Source organism: Leptidea sinapis, chromosome 12 (genome assembly GCF_905404315.1).
Source record: "Leptidea sinapis chromosome 12, ilLepSina1.1, whole genome shotgun sequence".
NCBI classification, from domain to species: Eukaryota; Metazoa; Arthropoda; class Insecta; order Lepidoptera; family Pieridae; genus Leptidea; species Leptidea sinapis.
The window spans coordinates 473,575-489,092 of NC_066276.1; the positions used below are offsets into that span (position 1 = coordinate 473,575).

The 15,518-nt window shown below is 42.3% G+C and overlaps 1 protein-coding gene across 1 annotated transcript in view; it reads right to left on the reverse strand.

The window, feature by feature from the left end:
* Positions 1–277: 277 nt before the first annotated feature.
* LOC126967010 (tyrosine-protein phosphatase non-receptor type 9-like) overlaps positions 278–15,518 on the reverse strand; it is a 100,454-nt gene continuing 85,213 nt past the window's right edge. The window contains exons 11-15 of the mRNA XM_050811310.1: positions 15,223–15,449; positions 10,941–11,077; positions 9,856–9,932; positions 9,444–9,601; positions 278–3,615 (exon numbers count right to left, since the gene is read on the reverse strand). Of these exons, the coding sequence (XP_050667267.1) occupies positions 3,544–3,615; positions 9,444–9,601; positions 9,856–9,932; positions 10,941–11,077; positions 15,223–15,449 (671 nt within the window). The 3' untranslated portion in view covers positions 278–3,543. The remainder of the gene's footprint in view (positions 3,616–9,443; positions 9,602–9,855; positions 9,933–10,940; positions 11,078–15,222; positions 15,450–15,518) is intronic.

The window sequence follows — 15,518 nt, forward strand, 5'->3', positions numbered from 1 at the left end:
CAAACAGACACCTAAGTCCTTTCACAGCCGCCAGTCCAGTGGTATTTAGTAGAGGTCAGTACTCCAAACATAAACACATACTACCACTGTGGTTGGATGGTCCACGGATGGCGCCTAGGCGGCACCCTGTGCAAAGAAAGCTCCCACTGGTAAAACCTTTCAATGATATATATATAATTTATTTTTCATTTAAATATATAGGTTATCTTATTGTCAAATTTGAGTACGAGCCAGAGACCCTTATTGTAATTTGTGATTTGCGAATCAAACAATAATATCCATATATTACAAGTATTTTATTTATTTCACACATATTTCACAATGTAGTTTAATTTAGATCTTAAATGAAATGAATAGAATATTTACATTTACAAGAATCAACAGGCATATTCAGTTTTAACAATTTTACTTACTATTAAACAATTTCAATAAAACACATTTCAATTACATAAATGACAAAAATATCGTATCATAAACTATAATAATACATAATGATGTCAAAGTAAAACCATTATCCTCTCATTTACACCAAGGTATTTTATTTTACAAGTTCTTTTTCTTCAATTTATGTATAATAATTCATTCAAGAGTTTAATAATATTATGTTGTTTTTCAGTTGCATAATGTAAAAATACTTTTCAATAATACAATTTGATGAAACCTTACCTTTGTTTTGGTAAGTATTAAACAAGCTCAAATTAATACTTTTATGTTGTATGTATGTTAGTGTAAACATCAAACCTTAGATCATTTATACATCTAGATAGACTATGACAGCTGTGAAAACGTCGAAAAAAAACTGACTTTAGAACTAACCTCTATTTTGAGCAATGTATGCTCACGAATACCAAGTATCATACAAATCGCGAGTGTAAAACATAGCTTATCACGCATACAAAACTAATGTTCCTGGCCTGTCTTTTCGGTTGTCTCACAGCAAGAGACTATCTAGATATATAAAATATTATCTAAGCGACAAACAATACTTTATCAATGCCTTGATTAAATTTTGTTAAATTAATACAATAAAGTATAAACTAGTTTATTGCATTCTTTTCATGCATTATAGTTGACGGATAAATTTGATTCATTTTATGTTATCAGTATTACTCCCATTAATTAAGAAGATAGTCTTTGAGAAATATTCCGCAATTACCTTTAAAAATTGTTTAAGTTTCAAGCCAATTGTTTTGTTACACTGTATTAAATACCAAGTAATTTTCATAAATATAAAAGTACTATCCAAACTCAGCTTCAATGTTCTAGTTAAATTCATAAGTAAAAAGGGCTCAAATAACAAAAAGAGTAACTATATTCTCATTTGTTAGATCCATACATGTTGCGACATTTGTGATAATTACAAAATATAAAAGATCGAACATTGGTTTGATGAAAAAATAAACTCCTCTACTTTTAAGAATAATTTAGTTTGCGTCTACAAGATATGTATTTAGCTTGTCTTGTGGGACGGCCATACAAATGTTTATTTATGATCATAGATATGTCGCTTACATTCTTTATTTGAAAAATAAATTTACTCTTTGTGTTCTACAAATACTCTGCACTGTTCTATTTATATTATAGCTCATATAATTTATACACAAGATTTTTTTTAGATTCTACCCATAACTCCATACTAGCACAAACTATAACCATGCAAGCAATTATAAAAAGAAAAAAATAAGTTTAAAAAACATTAGACTATACATCATTGGGTCTTCCAATATGTATTTTTATTATATGAGTGTGGGTGTCACAAGTATTTTTTAGTATTCTGTTATTGGTTTGTGGATATTTTACAAAGCAGCTCTGCTAGAACATGGAGAAATGGCCAGATTCCTTCTATATTAAATGAGACATGCATAAAAAAGCTAATTGGTGTCTATGTTCACAGATCAAATTAATAAATACTCAGTCTATCAGTGATTATAATTAAGTATGTTTGGATATTGAGTTGTATTTACAAACACATTCTAAGTTGACAAGTTTGTGATCAATTAATAATTAATACAAACAAATCATCACCAAACCCATAAATATATTTACGATAACAACATCAATAAATAGGGGATACAACACAATTATAGAAGAATTATTACACAGCCATACTTCTTACACAAATATAAATAAACTTATCATGAAATTTGGAGGTTATTTAACCACTACAAATAAATGGACTATTTAAAGAAAATACATACAGATAAGAAAATTATACAGAATTTAAATACAAGTGTGATTTTTGAGACTCAAGTGCTCAAATTCAAAGATAAGTCAGTGAGAATAATTATTGTATTAAACAATAATTCGTAACAATCGTTTATGCATGAACTGTTTTGTACGTATTTTATTATTAAGTTCTTGCAAATCTTACAGTGACAATAAGTCATTTGTGCCAATTATTCTCGACCACTTCTCTTTGGAAGCCAGCTTTTGACACTCAACAATCATCTCCCAGTTATTACAGAGACAGCAGGAACGTTTAATGTTTACAGTAAATTCAGATAATGTACTCTTAAATTTCTATATTCTGTACGTGTTTGACAACACGATAATACATGTGGACAGTGTTTACCTTACAATAGTTATAGTGTATAAAACATCATATTTCTGTCGTTTCTCCATACCAATCCTCAATCAGTCCTTGCCACATACTACAAGGACAGTATCCACATCTATATGTATACTACGAATACCTAGTTTATATATAAAAATGAAACTAATAAATTCACTTCACTTCAGAAGCAATTGTATGTAATAGTTAGTGTGACACACAAAAATTTTAATTTTAAACATATACAGCCTCAATCTTAAACTGTCTTATCAATAAACAGAATGAAAAGGTATTTCAAGTTTAAAATTAATTTTCCATGTCATGTAATTCTGTAGTGACAAAGGTAAGATAAAGAAAAAGTCTTAAACTTGGAATAACTTTACTTTGCGTTTATTAATAAGACAGCACAAGTATTTACAGCAAAAAGTAACTGATAAGTTAAATCCTTTGTACTATAATACTATATATATCCAAATGATCTCTCTGTGATTGTAATATGTGGAAGGTAAGATACATTACACAGTCTGTTGTGCTTTTACTAACAACATTATTCACACTGTCTCCGATCTTTGGTCTATCGCTGCCACCACTGATCACACACAAAAACAATTCATATTTCATCACAACACAATCTTTGCTTTCTAAAACACAATTTTTTCAATAGTATACAGCATTTCATTTCTTTTCAGTAGCCATCATGTTTTATTATTTATGCTGTAATTTCAAGCATATATGAATGGACGGACGGGTTCATCTGTAGGTTTAGTTTGGAAGTTTTGTGAGCCCATTATCCTGACGCATAAGTATTTTTACCAGAATTTGAATACGAATATATTCCATTTCTGAATATGATCAATTTCCAAGTTCAGCACATTTTCAGATATAGGTATCGAATATGTACATCAGTGGCTAAATACTGTACACATGAATATGCATATATTTGTTTGTGTGTCCTTCCTTCAGAGCAGCACGCAGGCGTGACGCGACAGTCTTCATTCCGACTCCTCCTCGTTGTCATCCTCGAATCCTGAGAGATCAACATTCTCTAGGTATCCTTGCATCACCTGGAATACAAATGTTCATTTCATTCAATAAATACGATAATATATGATTTAATAAAACAATATAAAATAAAATTATATCTAGAGTAGACATATTACATTGAAACTTTTAAAATAGATTGTAAAAATTCTTTCATATTGCTGTGTCGAACGTTAATGATATAGTGATAAGCACTCCAACACTCAAAGCCCAAGATGTGTTGGGTTAGAGACATGGGATTGAATCTCGCATCGTCCATATATATGTGGCAAAAATTGAATTTGTATAACCACTAACGGCTGCTCCCAATGTTCAGTCTATCTCCGGTTGTGGCCTACTTGAGGTAAAAACTATCGACTTTTCTGTCCCAATAAACTTATCGACGGTAACTCACCTTATCGATAGAACCTATAGCGATAAAAGTTTGTATGAAAATTGCAATTCACGCGTTCTAATATAATGCGATAAGAATGATTTATCGGGTAGATTATTGACAGCTAAATACTGACAGTAGAACATAGTATTTTATCTCTATCTGTAGATAGTATATTGGGAACGGCCGGAAGAACGGGAAACCACTTAAAAATTATTTAAAATTCGCAACACAATTGTTTTGTATATTATGTGGGATCCTGTTATAGATGTACTCACCGCGTACTCCAGCAGCGCCAGATGACAGAACACGTACTGCTCCGGCATCTGTATGGAGTGTTTTGTATGTTATGTGGGATCCTGTTATAGATGTACTCACCGCGTACTCCAGCAGCGCCAGATGACAGAACACGTACTGCTCCGGCATCTGTATGGAGTGTTTTGTATGTAATGTGGGATCCTGTTATAGATGTACTCACCGCGTACTCCAGCAGCGCCAGATGACAGAACACGTACTGCTCCGGCATCTGTATGGAGTGTTTTGTATGTTATGTGGGATCCTGTTATAGATGTACTCACCGCGTACTCCAGCAGCGCCAGATGACAGAACACGTACTGCTCCGGCATCTGTATGGAGTGTTTTGTATGTTATGTGGGATCCTGTTATAGATGTACTCACCGCGTACTCCAGCAGCGCCAGATGACAGAACACGTACTGCTCCGGCATCTGTATGGAGTGTTTTGTATGTTATGTGGGATCCTGTTATAGATGTACTCACCGCGTACTCCAGCAGCGCCAGATGATAGAACACGTACTGCTCCGGCATCTGTATGGAGTGTTTTGTATGTTATGTGGGATCCTGTTATAGATGTACTCACCGCGTACTCCAGCAGCGCCAGATGACAGAACACGTACTGCTCCGGCATCTGTATGGAGTGTTTTGTATGTTATGTGGGATCCTGTTATAGATGTACTCACCGCGTACTCCAGCAGCGCCAGATGACAGAACACGTACTGCTCCGGCATCTGTATGGAGTGTTTTGTATGTTATGTGGGATCCTGTTATAGATGTACTCACCGCGTACTCCAGCAGCGCCAGATGACAGAACACGTACTGCTCCGGCATCTGTATGGAGTGTTTTGTATGTTATGTGGGATCCTGTTATAGATGTACTCACCGCGTACTCCAGCAGCGCCAGATGACAGAACACGTACTGCTCCGGCATCTGTATGGAGTGTTTTGTATATTATGTGGGATCCTGTTATAGATGTACTCACCGCGTACTCCAGCAGCGCCAGATGACAGAACACGTACTGCTCCGGCATCTGTATGGAGTGTTTTGTATATTATGTGGGATCCTGTTATAGATGTACTCACCGCGTACTCCAGCAGCGCCAGATGACAGAACACGTACTGCTCCGGCATCTGTATGGAGTGTTTTGTATGTTATGTGGGATCCTGTTATAGATGTACTCACCGCGTACTCCAGCAGCGCCAGATGACAGAACACGTACTGCTCCGGCATCTGTATGGAGTGTTTTGTATGTTATGTGGGATCCTGTTATAGATGTACTCACCGCGTACTCCAGCAGCGCCAGATGACAGAACACGTACTGCTCCGGCATCTGTATGGAGTGTTTTGTATGTTATGTGGGATCCTGTTATAGATGTACTCACCGCGTACTCCAGCAGCGCCAGATGACAGAACACGTACTGCTCCGGCATCTGTATGGAGTGTTTTGTATGTTATGTGGGATCCTGTTATAGATGTACTCACCGCGTACTCCAGCAGCGCCAGATGACAGAACACGTACTGCTCCGGCATCTGTATGGAGTGTTTTGTATGTTATGTGGGATCCTGTTGTAGATGTACTCACCGCGTACTCCAGCAGCGCCAGATGACAGAACACGTACTGCTCCGGCATCTGTATGGAGTGTTTTGTATGTTATGTGGGATCCTGTTATAGATGTACTCACCGCGTACTCCAGCAGCGCCAGATGACAGAACACGTACTGCTCCGGCATCTGTATGGAGTGTTTTGTATGTTATGTGGGATCCTGTTATAGATGTACTCACCGCGTACTCCAGCAGCGCCAGATGACAGAACACGTACTGCTCCGGCATCTGTATGGAGTGTTTTGTATGTTATGTGGGATCCTGTTGTAGATGTACTCACCGCGTACTCCAGCAGCGCCAGATGACAGAACACGTACTGCTCCGGCATCTGTATGGAGTGTTTTGTATGTTATGTGGGATCCTGTTATAGATGTACTCACCGCGTACTCCAGCAGCGCCAGATGACAGAACACGTACTGCTCCGGCATCTGTATGGAGTGTTTTGTATGTTATGTGGGATCCTGTTATAGATGTACTCACCGCGTACTCCAGCAGCGCCAGATGACAGAACACGTACTGCTCCGGCATCTGTATGGAGTGTTTTGTATGTTATGTGGGATCCTGTTATAGATGTACTCACCGCGTACTCCAGCAGCGCCAGATGACAGAACACGTACTGCTCCGGCATCTGTATGGAGTGTTTTGTATGTTATGTGGGATCCTGTTATAGATGTACTCACCGCGTACTCCAGCAGCGCCAGATGACAGAACACGTACTGCTCCGGCATCTGTATGGAGTGTTTTGTATGTTATGTGGGATCCTGTTATAGATGTACTCACCGCGTACTCCAGCAGCGCCAGATGACAGAACACGTACTGCTCCGGCATCTGTATGGAGTGTTTTGTATGTTATGTGGGATCCTGTTATAGATGTACTCACCGCGTACTCCAGCAGCGCCAGATGACAGAACACGTACTGCTCCGGCATCTGTATGGAGTGTTTTGTATATTATGTGGGATCCTGTTATAGATGTACTCACCGCGTACTCCAGCAGCGCCAGATGACAGAACACGTACTGCTCCGGCATCTGTATGGAGTGTTATGTATATTATGTGGGATCCTGTTATAGATGTACTCACCGCGTACTCCAGCAGCGCCAGATGACAGAACACGTACTGCTCCGGCATCTGTATGGAGTGTTTTGTATGTTATGTGGGATCCTGTTATAGATGTACTCACCGCGTACTCCAGCAGCGCCAGATGACAGAACACGTACTGCTCCGGCATCTGTATGGAGTGTTTTGTATGTTATGTGGGATCCTGTTATAGATGTACTCACCGCGTACTCCAGCAGCGCCAGATGACAGAACACGTACTGCTCCGGCATCTGTATGGAGTGTTTTGTATGTTATGTGGGATCCTGTTATAGATGTACTCACCGCGTACTCCAGCAGCGCCAGATGACAGAACACGTACTGCTCCGGCATCTGTATGGAGTGTTTTGTATGTTATGTGGGATCCTGTTATAGATGTACTCACCGCGTACTCCAGCAGCGCCAGATGACAGAACACGTACTGCTCCGGCATCTGTATGGAGTGTTTTGTATGTTATGTGGGATCCTGTTGTAGATGTACTCACCGCGTACTCCAGCAGCGCCAGATGACAGAACACGTACTGCTCCGGCATCTGTATGGAGTGTTTTGTATGTTATGTGGGATCCTGTTATAGATGTACTCACCGCGTACTCCAGCAGCGCCAGATGACAGAACACGTACTGCTCCGGCATCTGTATGGAGTGTTTTGTATGTTATGTGGGATCCTGTTATAGATGTACTCACCGCGTACTCCAGCAGCGCCAGATGACAGAACACGTACTGCTCCGGCATCTGTATGGAGTGTTTTGTATGTTATGTGGGATCCTGTTATAGATGTACTCACCGCGTACTCCAGCAGCGCCAGATGACAGAACACGTACTGCTCCGGCATCTGTATGGAGTGTTTTGTATGTTATGTGGGATCCTGTTATAGATGTACTCACCGCGTACTCCAGCAGCGCCAGATGACAGAACACGTACTGCTCCGGCATCTGTATGGAGTGTTTTGTATGTTATGTGGGATCCTGTTATAGATGTACTCACCGCGTACTCCAGCAGCGCCAGATGACAGAACACGTACTGCTCCGGCATCTGTATGGAGTGTTTTGTATGTTATGTGGGATCCTGTTATAGATGTACTCACCGCGTACTCCAGCAGCGCCAGATGACAGAACACGTACTGCTCCGGCATCTGTATGGAGTGTTTTGTATGTTATGTGGGATCCTGTTATAGATGTACTCACCGCGTACTCCAGCAGCGCCAGATGACAGAACACGTACTGCTCCGGCATCTGTATGGAGTGTTTTGTATATTATGTGGGATCCTGTTATAGATGTACTCACCGCGTACTCCAGCAGCGCCAGATGACAGAACACGTACTGCTCCGGCATCTGTATGGAGTGTTTTGTATATTATGTGGGATCCTGTTATAGATGTACTCACCGCGTACTCCAGCAGCGCCAGATGACAGAACACGTACTGCTCCGGCATCTGTATGGAGTGTTTTGTATGTTATGTGGGATCCTGTTATAGATGTACTCACCGCGTACTCCAGCAGCGCCATATGACAGAACACGTACTGCTCCGGCATCTGTATGGAGTGTTTTGTATGTTATGTGGGATCCTGTTATAGATGTACTCACCGCGTACTCCAGCAGCGCCAGATGACAGAACACGTACTGCTCCGGCATCTGTATGGAGTGTTTTGTATGTTATGTGGGATCCTGTTATAGATGTACTCACCGCGTACTCCAGCAGCGCCAGATGACAGAACACGTACTGCTCCGGCATCTGTATGGAGTGTTTTGTATGTTATGTGGGATCCTGTTATAGATGTACTCACCGCGTACTCCAGCAGCGCCAGATGACAGAACACGTACTGCTCCGGCATCTGTATGGAGTGTTTTGTATGTTATGTGGGATCCTGTTGTAGATGTACTCACCGCGTACTCCAGCAGCGCCAGATGACAGAACACGTACTGCTCCGGCATCTGTATGGAGTGTTTTGTATGTTATGGGGGATCCTGTTATAGATGTACTCACCGCGTACTCCAGCAGCGCCAGATGACAGAACACGTACTGCTCCGGCATCTGTATGGAGTGTTTTGTATGTTATGTGGGATCCTGTTATAGATGTACTCACCGCGTACTCCAGCAGCGCCAGATGACAGAACACGTACTGCTCCGGCATCTGTATGGAGTGTTTTGTATGTTATGTGGGATCCTGTTATAGATGTACTCACCGCGTACTCCAGCAGCGCCAGATGACAGAACACGTACTGCTCCGGCATCTGTATGGAGTGTTTTGTATGTTATGTGGGATCCTGTTATAGATGTACTCACCGCGTACTCCAGCAGCGCCAGATGACAGAACACGTACTGCTCCGGCATCTGTATGGAGTGTTTTGTATGTTATGTGGGATCCTGTTATAGATGTACTCACCGCGTACTCCAGCAGCGCCAGATGACAGAACACGTACTGCTCCGGCATCTGTATGGAGTGTTTTGTATGTTATGTGGGATCCTGTTATAGATGTACTCACCGCGTACTCCAGCAGCGCCAGATGACAGAACACGTACTGCTCCGGCATCTGTATGGAGTGCGCCCGCTGTGAGCGGATGTGCTCGACGGTCCCGCGCACGTCGGCCACGCCCTCCGCCGCCAGCCGCTGCGTGCACGTGTCCAGTGTGAGGAACGTGCCTGGGGACCATTTTATGTTCAAATTCAAAAATCTTTATTCAAAGCAAAACTTTATAAGTTATTTACTGCAAATGATTGTAAAGTGATTTCTCTGATGTTACAAGAGAATATGGGTGGCGGTGATCACTTAACACCAGGTGACCCGAACGCTCGTTTGTCCTTCTATTTTACATGGTCCACTTTTTTTCTAGCAGTTGTGAGCAATTTTATGTGATTTAAGCTGTTTGAAACAATTGGGTATAATTGCAACATACCAGTTCGTCCTATCCCAGCAGAACAATGTACTACAATAGGAGGTCCTCTACTGTGGCCAGCCCAAGCATCACCCAATCTGAAAATTACACAGTACATTAGTCCAATTATTAAAAATTTTAATATGTGTATAAAAATTTATATTTTAGATGACAATGTGCTACGGGGCCCCATCAAAGTAATAAATACGGGACAACGTACCTCCTAAATTGTCCTTTAAGTAAATTAGTTAATATGTTCATTAGCTCACTGAGGATATTCAATATTTATTCAATTTCCCTACTTTGAAGAGTTTGTGCCATCTTCCGGATAGTAAGACTTGAAGAGCAATTGGCCATACTGGGGATTTCTTGTTTCTTCATCCTGGAAGTGGGTATATTCTTTTTGAGTCTAGACAATTGATGCAGAGTGGCAATAATATTCTATGTGAGTGGTAACTAGATAAACCTTTTCAATTAAGGGGGCACTTTGTTTTTTTTAAAGTTATTTTATTGCTTGAACTCATTGATGAGTATATGCTTGGATATGGATGTGAAAATTTTTAATAGGGTATCCAGTACATCTCACAACTAGCTCTATAAAGTAATTTGGAAGAAAAAACATCCGAGAAGTACTCTATTGTATAGTATTTAAAACCCTTAGTACATTTATACATATAAATATAATTGGAGCGTCTGTTTGTTGTATTGTAATAACCTTTCTTATTTCATGTATATGAACATGCTTATATGCGGTACATCACGAAATTAACATTTATTACAATTTTTGTCCGTCTGTTTGTTTTGGCTATTCTCTGAAATGGCTGGACCGATTCTGACGGGACTTTTAGTGGCAAGCAGTTGATGTAATAAGGATTAGCTTAGGCTATGTTTATTTTAGAAAAGGAAAGTAATGTTGCGTCCAATAAACGGTTTAACTCTAAAAATAATTTCTATAGCAAAACAACGTTTGCTGGGTCAGCTGGTCTAAAATAATGTTCGCCGGACGGTATGCCTATTTTATATACACAAGCTAAAACTAGTATTTTATCACAAAATATAATTATATCGCCGCACTATAACCGATATATAAGTGGGTGTGTACTGACTGCGCGGTGGCGGTCTCCTGCGCGCGCCGCACGAGCGACAGGAACCGCAGCACGGGCGCCGCGCGGCCGCCGCCCGGCACGCCGTAGTCGGGCCAGCGAGAGTACTGGGCGTGCAGCACGCGCCGGGCCTGCTGCGACTGGAACAACACTGGCGTCACTGGCCAACGTAGCAACAACATTCACAGGGGACATATGGCATTATGGGTACCACAACGGCGCCTATTTCTGCCGTGAAGCAGTAATGTGTAAACATTACTGTGTTTCGGTCTGAAGGGCGCCGTAGCTAGCGAAATTACTGGGCAAATGACAATTAACTTCTTATGTCTCAAGATGACGAACGCAACTATTAAGTGGCTCAGAATTTTTTGGTTTTTCAAGAATCCTGAGCAGCACTGCATTGTAACGGGTAGGACATCTCTCTTCCCATCAGCTGACCATTACATCATTACAATTAAATCATTAGCTTGTAGCTTGTATTATTATTATTGTCTAGTATTATCAGTAAACTTATACAATTGGCCCCATGTTATTCAAAAACATGCAATTAGCCCCACGTTATTCAAAAACTAAGTACACATATACGATATTTTGAAAAAAGACTTGCAGTCCGTTTGTGATGCAGGATGTTCCATGTAATCAAATCGAGAATTCTGCTGAGTAAAACTTAGTGGAAACTCGGAAGACATATAACGCGAATGCTCGTGCTGCCTCTCGTATTCTAGGAAAGTCACAGTACCGCGTATGTCACAGGACAAACAGAGCAACAACACCACGGCACCCCGCTCCACACTTAATGTTTTGTAACACCAGGGAAATTCACTCCAACTTATACGCCGTCCACCACCACCTAGAGACGGCACAGCCGGCCTTGTGTTTCCTTACGGAGACGCAGATATCTAGACCAAGCAATACATCATATTTAACGTACCCGGAGTAAAAATTAAACACAATTTTATGCGTCATGCTGGGGTATGTGTGTCGTTAGGGAGGATATCTGCTGTCGCCGTCTCGGCAATTTTGAAGATAAGGACCTGTCTACTCTCTAGCTCTGCGTAAATTTAGAGGACCGTGTCTGCGTCTATGCGTGTGTTTACAGGTCCCATAGTGGTAACGCAAAAACCGATCATCTCATGGGCTGCGTTCAAGCAGCAATTGACGACGTGCTTGCACAGATCCCCTCCGCTGAAATCGTAGTCCTGGGAGATTTCAACGGACACAATGCCGAATGTCTTGGATCACGTACCACAGACTACGCAGGGCGATATGTGCACAATTTTGCATTGGCGTATGGTCTGTCCCAATTAGTTGAGTCGCCTACGCGACTCCCAGGTGTGGATAGCCACATACCTTCCTTATTAGATCTTCTGCTGACTACACATCCCAAGTTACCAGGTCTCTGTCGACGCCCCTCTTGGAACGTCCGACCATTGCCTGGTCAGGAGTGTAGAGCCCATCCACCGCCAACGTCGCAGACCACCAGCGACCCGCCGCGTTTGACACTACAAGTCAGCAGACTGGGATAGGATGCGTTCCAGTTACCCGTCGTTGTCGAAAGCTGCTCTTGGTAACTTCAACTAGCCGTCCATGCCACCGTTACACATGAAGAATGACACCCTAGCCCATACGGCAAAAGAGAAAGCCGATCTCCTGTGCGCTCTTTTCGCCTCCAACTCGACTCTTGACGACAACGGAAAAACACCGCCGACCATCCCGCGGTGTCAGAGCTCTATGCCTGAAGTACAGTTCAGACAGAAAACTGTTAGGCGAGCTCTGTTTTCGTTGGACGTCAGGAAGTCGAGCGGGCCGCATGGCATTTCTCCAATCGTGCTTAGAACGTGTACCCCTGAGTTGAAGCCGGTGCTAACGCGTTTATTCCGGCACTCTTATTCCAAAGGCATAGTCCCTAGCTCATGGAAGTCAGCCCTTGTCCATCCGATCCAAAAAAAAGGAGACAGTTCGGATCCGGCAAACTACAGGCCTATTGCTATTACCTCCCTTCTCTTCAAAATCATGGACAGTATAATTAGCCGCCAGCTTTTAGTATACCTAGAGGGTCACCAGTTGATCAACGACTGACAATACGGCTTTCACCATGGTCAGTCGGTCTGGTATACCTAACACATAGATGGGCGGCGGCTATTGAAAGCAAGGGGGAAGGCCTGGCAGTTAGCCTGGATATAGCTAAGGCCTTTGATCGTGCATGGCACAAGGCGCTCCTCTCAAAACTTTCATTATTTGGGCTTCCTGAAAGCTTATGCAAGTGGACCTCCAGCTTCCTCACTGGGCGCAGCATACAAGTCGTCGACGGATATTGCTCGAACCCGAAGCCCGTGAATGCTGGAGTGCCCCAAGGCTGTGTGCTGTCTCCCACTTATCAATGATATGTTGGACACCTCCAACATATCATTGATAAGTGGGAGACTATATAAGATAGACTATAGGAGATAATATCATTGCTATGCAGACGACAGCACTAGTGATGCCGTATACACTGGCCATGCAGGTCTCTCTCGGGAAATCGTCGACCAGTGCCGGAAGTAACTTGTGTCTTCTATCGAGTCCTCTCTTGAGAAGGTCGCGGAATGGGGAAAATTGAACCTTGTCCAATTTAACCCCCAGAAGACTCAAGTTTGCGCGTTTACCACAAAAAAAACCCCATTTGTCGTATCACCGCTCTTCGACAACACTTCCCTTAAAGCCTCGCCTAGTATCGGAATACTGGCTCTAGAAATCTCGACCGATTGCCAATTTCGTGGCCAACTGTAGGGCAAAGCCAAATTTGCTTCAAAGAATACGAATAAGAAAAGAGCACGGCAATACTTCAAGCTGGCCCACATTCTAGCGCTCTACAAATCGGGGAGTGTTCCGAAGAGCTGTTTAACCTGATTCCTGCCGCCGAATTCCACCTTCGCACGACACGCCACAAGTTAGGATATCATCCCCACCAATTGGATTTGTGGCGGTCCTCCACAGTGCGGTTTTCAAGGAGCTTTCTTCCACGTATTACAAAGCTGTGGAATGAGCTTCCTTGTGTGGTGTTTCTGGGACGATACGAGATGGGTACCTTCAAAAAAAGCGCGTACAACTTCCTTAAAGGCCGGCAACGCTCTTGTAATTCTTCTGGTGTTGCAAGAGAATGCGGGCGGCGGTGATCACTTAACACCAGGTGACCCATACGCTCTTTGTCCTTAAATTTAGCGCTTTTCGCTTAAGGCCGGTCCTATATTGGAAGCGGAATCGGACTGGTCAGTAGGCCCGATCCGGTTAGACTAGACCAGTCCAGACTTAGCGCTCCTACATAGCAGCTAGACAGGAGCGGTCTGAATCCAGAGTCAATACTTTGTGAAGTTTCGAAGAAGAAAAGTGTCTATTTTGTGGAAAGAGTAGATTTTGTGAGTTTCTATACATACTTTTGACCTTTTGAAAGATGAATGACGAAACTATTGATTTCATGTTGTTGGACAGGAACATATTATTAAATCCACGTAAAGGAAAATGGGTCTATGAGTTCAGTGAAGACCAACGTGAAAGTGATTTTTACATAACCTGCCTACCTATGAAGCAATCACCCTGATAAATTCAAAAAGTATCATAGAATGACTGTTGAAACTTTTGATTACATTTTGTCTCACATAAAAGTAGACCTACGGAAAAGGGGCAATTTCAGGACTTGTATAGAGACATTAGAGCAAACTGGAATTTGGACTAGCCGAAAAATAACCCTGTTTGGTTGTTGTCAGACCAGTTCAGTCTTGTTTCGCCTCCCCGGAGCGAGCACTGGTTCCAGTGTAGGAGACATGGCGCGTTAATGTTTGTTTTGTTCAGACAGTCTGGACGGGTTTGGTCGGGAGAAGTTCCGTTTCCAATGTAGGACCGGCCTCAGTTGGGAATTTGTGGTTCGGTCAAGAAGCACATTAATGGCATTTATTTTCTCAAAATGGATCACTTTAGGATTCTTCTTGATGTCATTTCTAATATACTAGATACTAATACCGTTTCGGAAACAAATGGCGCTCTGAGAGAGGAGCGACGCAAGAAACTTTCCCAATATTCTTTTGTTTTTTGCGCTCTTTTCAATAAAAATATACAATATTGTACAGTCATTTCTATCGCTATAAAATAATCAAAATTTACTCCCAGGCTGTTGGATCACTTAGATAGTCAGCTCTGGAGTGGTAGGATTTACGACAGAGCCATTTTTTAATAAGATTTAAATTAATTTGTAGATAATGCCTGACCAGCGGCCGGGACCTATATCTATCACGTATGTTGTGAGCGGTACCCGCAGGTCCGTCAGCCGCAGCTGCGCCACGCTGTAGTCGTCGGCGTGCTGCACGTGGTCGGTGGTGACGGCGAAGGCCCCGTGCGTGTCGGTGACGCCCTCCGCCGGCCAGTACTGCCCACACTTGACCCGGCCTCGCTCCACTGTCCGTGTCGTCATCACCACCACCACGCTGCCCTGCTCCCACACCATGCGCCAGAAATCGCCAAACGTTTTCGGAAGCGGACCTACACATTCATTCATTTATTTATTTAATACAGATTATTATTTAAAAAAATTAACACAATAAAATACAG